Below are 8,797 nucleotides of genomic sequence, written 5' to 3'. Positions count from 1 at the left end.
GCCACCTAGTTTGTGGTATTTTGTTATGGCAGCTCAAGCAAACTAATTCAACAGGCAATCAAAACACAAAGGCTGTGACTGTGGTTGGCAGAGTGTGTTAGAAACACACATAAATCCTTGGGGTATTCAGACACAAGTGAGAGAGAGCTCAGCACTAGAATTTACTGGACTGAACAGGGGAATTAGAGAATGCTAAGAACATTTAGATTATGATTTTGAATGTGATCATTTGTAAATCGAGTAAACAGATAACACACATTGAACTTAGGGGATTCACTTAACATAGGAGTTAAGAATATGGACCCAGACATCTTAGTTTTGAATTCTGGTCCTGTGCATGATTCTGAGTAAGTTGCTTGGCCTCTGTCTCTTGGCTTCTGCATCTGCGGAGATAATATGGCTAACTGCATATGGTTTTCATAAGGATTAAATAATATGTATAAAGCATTTAAACAGTTCCAGGAACACAGTGATATACATAAGAGTTAGCTATCATTTTTTAATTGTCATTATGAACAGACACTGATCAAAATACTTTATTAGGAGCAATTTTCACAAAAATTACTTGGGCAACTGAGATATGATGAGATAAATTAACTTACTCAAGATCACACCATTAATAAGTAATGGAACCAGTATTTCACCCATAGGTTATTTATTGTACTCCATAGAAACAAAGCCATTATTTACAAACGACTAAAAATGATGCCAAGTAGATGATTAAATAAGTGTGTATGTTTACTAGGTGCACATTAATGCAAGTGACTTCTCCAAATGAAAATTTACAAATAAAATAATGTGTTCACTATTTACCTTAGTAGTAAAATAAATTTTCTGTTGAAAACAGTAAATTGAAATAATTCACTAAACTTGCCTATTTTTCAAAAGACATTTATTCATTATTAATATATAATTAAACAGTCAATGATAAGTGTTAAATGAGGAAGCAGAAAAAGTAAGCAGAAATAAACAACTTTCAAAATGTATTTGGAATACTTAACTATGCATTTTTTTATTGTCTTTATTTTTGATCCTCAATTTTTTTTTTAAGAAATAGAAATACCTCAATCTCAAATTGAACAGTGCATTATAAAAGAAAGACTGATTGCATTGTTTCATTTACAAGTCCGTTAATTCATAAACAAGTGCATTTGATGGAAGAAGGCATCTTATGTTTTCTTTGGTGTACACACATTTGGATTAAGAAACACTTCCTCTCTTTCTTTAAGTACAATATTATACTTGCAAAGAGGTGGTCTGAGAAAGAGAAAAAGGGAAAGAACAAAAAAAAAAACCATTAGTAAAACAACAGAGTTGATGTCCTTCTCTCATAAATATTAGAATAGTCCATGCCTGTAACTAGCTAGTTCTCTAAATGTAGGGAGTTGGAACAAATCTATGGGATCATTTCCATTCTATCTCATTTGGTTGTGTAGGGATGAAATAGACATAATGCTTATAAGAAAGAAAAAAATCTGTTTCAACTTCTTTTCTTGCTGCCTTATTGGAAAACTTAATTGTATGAGAAAACTTAATTGTATGAGAGGTACAGTTAGATACTGATGCAGTTGAAACTTGAACTCAACTCAGTATCCAGGCCATTCCTTCCATCATGATGGTCACCAGAGGAGAGTCAGGGTAAATTGTATAGACAAAGTTTGCTGAAGCAACTTAATCCTCTTATGCCACCTACTAAAATGGAAATAATAAGTCCTAAAGTATTCTATATCTTGGACAGATTTTATATTTAATATTTCAAGCTTTCCAAGAAGCCAAGTCACTGCAGCACTGTTCACATATTTATAATAAAATAGTAAGACAACTGTGTTTTTTTTCTACAATCGACTAAAAGCTCATGACCTTATTAGCATAGCATTGAATTATCTTCTATTCATACATATATAATAAATACATATTTTTTGAAATATTCTATATTTTACAAAGCCTCTACAAGCTTTACAAAACAGCTTAGGTACACAATGCCTATCAATGTTAAATTTTACCAAAACCTTTGAGAAAAAATAATTTGCTGTCCTTTTACTTTGTAAAAGTTCATCTAGTGTCACTGTCATTAATTTTGATATCTTTTTTATCTTATGTTTAACAGTTCCTTCTCCCAGGCAATAAAAATAAAAACACTATAATTTTGTGATATATTTTGAATTACCAAGGGAAAAGAATATTATGTATTTATCTTTCTAATTTCAAAATGCATACTGAATTTGTACTTCTAATGCTTTGCTTACCACACATTACCAAAAATGAGCACATTACATTGATAAAGTATAAGATTGATCTAAAATAATAAAAAAGAAATCAAGTAATAACATTTTTTTAATTCAAATACAATCTGGTTTTCTGTTTTAATCCATATGTATTATATCAAAGTACAAAAAATATATAAGCTTCTTTACTTCAAAAATCTCCTTAAGGCTTTTGCTCAACCTATCACCACATCTATCCATTTAGTATTCTTTTTTTTTTTTTGCCATTAATATAGAGGCCCCTAAATTTGACTTCATTTTTTTATTTATTTGCTTGTTTAAAATTCGTAAAATTATATGTATTTATTGTGTACATGGTGTTTTGAAGAATAAACACATTGTGGAATGGTTAAATATAGTTAATTAAAATACACATTTCTTAATAGAGTTATTTTATAGCAAAAGCATTCAACACCTACTCTGCATTTTTCAGGAATATAATATTGTGTTATTAACTATGGTCACCATGCTGCACAATAAATCTCTTGAACTCAGTCCTTCTATCTAACTGTAATTTTCTATCCTTTGACCAATGTCTCCTTAACACCTTCCCCTCCCAACTGCCCAGCCTCTGGTAACCATGATTCTACTCTCTGCTTCTATGAGATCAACTTTTTCAGATTCCACATGTGAGTGAAATCCTACAGTCTTTGTCTTTCTGTGCCTGATTTATTATACTTAACATAATGTCCTTCAGGTTCATTCATGTTGTTGCCAATGATGGGATTTCCTTCTTTATTATGCCTGAATAGTATTCCAATTTATAGAACTCTATCATCTATCTGTCTCTATATAGGTGATATATATATCTATATACACACATATATACTATGTTTTTCTAACTGCTTCATCCACTATTGAAATCTTAGGTTTATTTTTTATCTTGGTTATAGTGACTAATGCTGTAATAAACATGGAAGTGCAGATACCGCCTCAACATACTGATTTAATTTCCTTTGATATATACCCAGCAGTGGAATTGCTGAATCATATATTTATTCTATTTTTAATGTTTTTAGGAACTTCCAAACTGTTTTTCCTAACAACTATACTAATTTACATTCTTATCAGTAGTTATCAACCATTCCTTTTTTCCATGTTCTCACCAACATTTGTTATAACTTTTGTCTTTATGGTAATAGCCATTCTTACAGTAGTGAGGTGATACTTCTTTGTGGTTTTAATTTGCATTTCCCTCATGGTTAGTGACATTGAACACTTCTTCATATACGTGTTTGCCAATTGTATGTCTTCTTTTGAAAAATGTCTTTTCAGATCCTTTGCTCAATTTTTAATTAGGTTGTTTGTTTTCTTGATATTGAGTTGTTTGAGTTCCTTATATATCTTGGAGATTCATCCCTTACCATATATATACTTTGTAAATAATTTCTCCCATTCTGTAGATTGTCTCTTACCTCTGTTAATTATTTCCTTTGATGAGCATAAGCTTTTTAGTTTAATGTAATCCCATTTGTCTATCTTTGCATTTGCTGCCTGTGCTTTTGAGGTCGTATCCAAAATATCATTGTCCAGACTGATGTCAAGAAGATTTTCCCTATATTTTCTTCTAGCAAGTTTATAGTTTCAAGTCTTAGATTTTAGTCTTTAGTACATTTGGAGTTGATTTTTTTTTTTTTTTTTTTTGTTTTATGGGTATAAGGTATGACATAAAGGTCTAATTTTATTCTTTTGAATGTGGATATACAGTTTTTCCAACACCATTTATTTTTGGTTTTTTTTTTTTTTTTAAGTAGTAGATTCAGGGGGTACATGTGCAGGTTTGCTACAATAATATATTATGTAATGATGAAGTCTGAGCTTCCTGTGTACCCAATCACCCAAATAGTGAATGTTGTACTCAATAGGTAATTTTTTAATCCACATCCCTCTCCCACCGTAATCTCTTTTAGAATCCCAGTATTGATGTGTATTGATGGAAATACAGTAATCTCTGTATTTCCATGTGTACCCACTCCAACACTATTTATTGAAGAGACTGTCCTTTCTCCACTGTGTGCTCTTGGAACCTTTGTTGAAAATTAATTTTTAAATGGGTGAATTTATTTCTAGGCTCTCTATTCTGTTCCATTGGTCCACATCTCTGTTTTTATGCCAGTATTATACTACTTTGGTTACTATAGCTTTCTAATATATTTTGAAGTTATTTGATGTGATGTCTCTAGCTTTGTTCTTTTTGCTCAAGGTTACTTTAGCTATTTAAAGTATTTTGTGGTTTCATAGAAATTTTAAGATTTTTTTTCTATTTCACTGAAAAAATGTCAATGGTATTTTGATGGAGATTTCATTAAATCTGTAGATCCCTTTGGTTATTATGGACATTTTAAACAATATTAACCCCTCCAAGCTACAAACATGGGATATCTTTCATTTATTTGTGTCTTCTTCAATTTATTTCATCACTGTTTTACAGTTTTCTGTGTAAGAATTGTTAACCTTTTTGGTAAATTTATTCCTAGGTATCTTACCATCTTATAGCTATTGTAAATATATTTGTGTTCTTGATTTATTTTTCAGATACTTTCCTATATTGCATTTTCAAAGCTATCTTTGAGAATGTTATATTAGTATTTATACATATTCATGTATTTTGTTTTTAAAAATTGAATCATACTCTTATAAAACATCATGTTTTTCTCACCAGGCAATATCTTATGACTCTTTTCATGAATATAAATAAACATTTAAATATATAAAAAAGAAAAATTAATTATTGTATATTGATTTTGTATTCTGCAACGTAACTTATTCCTAATATTCTTTTAAAATATTACTTGGATAAGGTTTCCAGCAATAACCAGGGAAAGGAATAGTGCCTATTTCCACCTGCCATGTGAGAAAACCCAATTCCTAGTTCACTGGATAAGGCACACAGAAGGGTCTTCTCTGAGTAGTGGGAATCATTACACCTAGACTGAGCACTTATCCAAGCTAGCTTAATAAATTTTGAAAGCAAGACCTGAAAGGTTTAACTCCAGTAACATTTTGTAGGAATGCAAAATATAGAACATTCAATAAGATACATTCACAGCATCTGTGATATAATTGAGAATTACTAAGCATTGCAAAGCTGGAAAATGGACCCATATGAGGCGAAAAATCAACCAATTGAAACCAACCCAGAACTAGCACAAATGTGAGACTCAGCAGATAAATGCATTAAAACAGTTATTATACCTTTACTTCAGATGTTCAAAAGTGGAGACATGAGAGATACAAAGAGGTGAGAACTATGATGTTTGAGATGAATAATACACTTATGAGATTAAAGATTAAAAGCAGATTAGATATTGCAGAAATAAATCAGTGAACTTAATAACATAGCAACAGAAACTATTCAAAATAAAATGCAAAAAGAAAATAGAATTTTAAAATTAACAAAGCTGTTGTCACACTGTTGTACTATCAAATATTAGATATTACTTCAAGTAGCCAAAAAATACTTAAAATTGGAATCCTCAAAGGAGAAGTTGTAGAGGAATGCAGAAAAAAACTCAAAAAAATGGCTGGAAATTTAGATGAAACTTGATGAAAACTATAAACCCACTGTATTAGTCTTTTCTCACACTGCTATACAGAACTGCCCAAGATTGGGTAATTTATAAAGGAAGAGGTGTAATTGACTCAGAGTTCAGCATGGCTTGGGAGGCCTCAGGAAATTTACAATCATGGCAGAAGGCCCCTCTTCACAGGGTAGAAGGAGAGAGAATGAGTGCCCAGCAAAGGGGAAGCCACTTTAAAAACTTTCAGATCTTGGCCGGGCTCAGTGGCTCACATATGTAATCCCAACACTTTGGGAGGCTGAGGCAGGTGGATCATGAGGTCAGCAGATTGAGATCATCCTGTCTAACACAGTGAAACCCCATCTCTACAAAAAATTAGCCAGGCGTGGTGGCATGCACCTGTAGTCCCAGCTACTTGGGAGGTTGAGGCAGGAGAATCGCTTCAACTCAGGAGGCAGAGGTTGCAGTGAGCCGAGATCACGCCACTGCACTCTAGCCTTGGCAACAGAGCAAGACCTCTCTCAAAACAAACAAACAAACAAACAAACAAACAAACAAACAAACAAACAAAGTTCTGATCTCATGAGAACTAACTATCACAGGAACAGGATGGGGGAACCACCACAGTGAATCAATTATTCAATTATCTCCACCAGGTCCCTCCCACAACATGTGGGGATTCTGAGAACTACAATCAGACCCATCCAAAATGGCTACAAGCCTGCTTTGAAGATTATTGTAAGACGAGTGGCTCGAACAAAACAAGGAACCATAGAAAAGACCCACAAAGCACAGGCCCAGGAGAAAGAGCAAGGAAAACAGGAAAAACCTGTCCCACAGACCCTGCCAGAGGAGCTAGAGACTCCACCCCCTTATGTTCCAATTTACCCTTCTCTGGCAAGGCTTAGGCAGGAAGCCGCTCCAGCAGCTGCCTCCAGAGGGTCAGACTCAGAGGAGAGTACCCCCCTGAACTTCACCATATAGCCAAGAGCCAGGGCCACTGCCTGATAAATCAAAGGAGGAACTCAAGGATGCGGTTGGCCGTCTCTGGTCAGGACGTGCCTGAGTCATGCATATGACCCTCAGAGAAAATAGATTTGGGAGGGGCATGGCGAAACCATGTCACCCACAGGTCCAAGAAAGCCAACAAATTTCAAAAAACAAGAAGGATGAAGAAAAATACAGCATGGGGAGGGCGGAGCAAGATGGCCGAATAGGAACAGTTCCAGTCTCCAGATCCCAGTGCGAGCGACACAGAAAACAGGTGATTTCTGCATTTTCAACTGAGGTACTGGGTTCATCTCACTAGGGAGTGCCTGACAATTGGTGCTGGTCAGCTGCTGCAGCCCTACCAGCCAAAGTTGAAGCAGGGGAAGGCATCGCCTCACCTGGGAAGCGCAAGGGGGAAGGGAATCCCTTTTCCTAGCCAGGGGAACTGAGACACACAACACCTGGAAACTCAGGTAACTCCCACCACAATACTGCGCTGTACCAAGGGTCTTAGCAAACAGGCACACCAGGAGATTATATCCCACACCTGGCCGAGAGGGTCCCACGCCAGCCCACGGAGCCTCCCTCATTGCTAGCACAACAGTCTGCAATCTAAGGGCAAGGCAGCAGCGAGGCTGGGGGAGAGGTGCCCACCATTGCTGAGGCTTAAGTAGGTAAACAAAGCTGCTGGGAAGCTTGAACTGGGTGGAGCTCACAGCAGTTCAAGGAGCCCTGCCTGTCTCTGTAGACTCCACCTCTGGGGACAGGGCACAGCTAATCAATAACAACAACAACAACAACAACAAAGCAGCAGAAAACTCTGCAGATGCAAATGACTCTGTCTGACAGCTTTGAAGAGAGCAGTGGATCTCCCAACATGGAGGCTGAGATCTGAGAACGGGCAGACTGCCTGCTCAAGTGGGTCCCTGACCCCTGAGTAGCCTAACTGGGAGACATCCCCCACTAGGGGCAGACCAACACCCCACACCTCACACGGTGGAGTACACTCCTGAGAGGAAGCTTCCAAAGCAAGAATCAGACAGGTACACTCACTGTTCAGCAATATTCTATCTTCTGCAGCCTCTGCTGCTGACACCCAGGCAAACAGGGTCTGGAGTGGACCTCAAGCAATCTCCAACAGACCTACAGCTGAGGGTCCTGACTGTTAGAAGGAAAACTAACAAACAGGAAGGACACCCACACCAAAACCCCATCAGTACATCACCATCATCAAAGACTAGAGGCAGATAAAACCACAAAGATGAGGAAAAAGCAGGACATGAAAGCTGGAAATTCAAAAAATAAGAGCACATCTCCCCCTGCAAAGGAACACAGCTCATTGCCAGCAATGGATCAAAGCCGGACGGAGAATGACTTTGACAAGATGAGGGAAGAAGGCTTCAGGCCATCAAACTTCTCAGAGCTAAAGGAAGAATTACATACCCAGTGCAAAGAAACTAAAAATCTTGAAAAAAGAGTGGAAGAATTGATAACTAGAATAATTAATGCAGAGAAGGCCATAAACGAACTGACAGAGATGAAAACCATGACACAAGAAATACGTGACAGATGCACAAGCTTCAGTAACCGACTCGATGAACTGGAAGAAAGAGCATCAGCGATTGAGGATCAAATGAATGAAATGAAGTGAGAAGAGAAATCTAAAGAAAAAAGAAGAAAAAGAAATGAACAAAGCCTGCAAGAAATATGGGATTATGTAAAAAGACCAAATCTATGTCTGATTGGGGTGCCTGTAAGTGAGGGGGAAAATGGAACCAAGTTGGAAAACACTCTTCAGGATATCATCCAGGAGAACTTCCCCAACCTAGTAGGGCAGGCCAACATTCAAATTCAGGAAATACAGAGAACACCACAAAGATACTCCTTGAGAAGAGCAACTCCAAGACACATAATTGCCAGATTCACCAAAGTTGAAATGATGGAAAAAATCTTAAGGGCAGCCAGAGAGAAAGGTCGGGTTACCCACAAAGGGAAGCCCATCAGACTGACAGCAGATCTCTC

General features: G+C 36.4%; 1 protein-coding gene across 6 annotated transcripts in view; it reads right to left on the bottom strand.

Annotated features, from left to right (window-relative positions):
* Positions 1 to 986: 986 nt before the first annotated feature.
* LIPI (lipase I) overlaps positions 987 to 8,797 on the bottom strand; it is a 117,823-nt gene continuing 110,012 nt past the window's right edge. For 4 of the 6 annotated variants that reach the window (XM_023227510.2, XM_023227515.2, XM_023227511.2 and 1 more), the window contains one exon: positions 987 to 1,257. In XM_023227510.2, the coding sequence (XP_023083278.1) occupies positions 1,170 to 1,257 (88 nt within the window). In that variant the 3' untranslated portion in view covers positions 987 to 1,169. The remainder of the gene's footprint in view (positions 1,258 to 8,797) is intronic. The other 2 variants (XM_023227513.1, XM_023227509.1) reach the window with 2 other exon arrangements.

The sequence above is a fragment of the Piliocolobus tephrosceles genome, chromosome 19, assembly GCF_002776525.5.
Source record: "Piliocolobus tephrosceles isolate RC106 chromosome 19, ASM277652v3, whole genome shotgun sequence".
Taxonomy (NCBI): Eukaryota; Metazoa; Chordata; class Mammalia; order Primates; family Cercopithecidae; genus Piliocolobus; species Piliocolobus tephrosceles.
The sequence above is the reverse complement of the archived record's forward strand: the minus strand, read 5'-3'. Positions and strand labels throughout refer to the sequence as shown.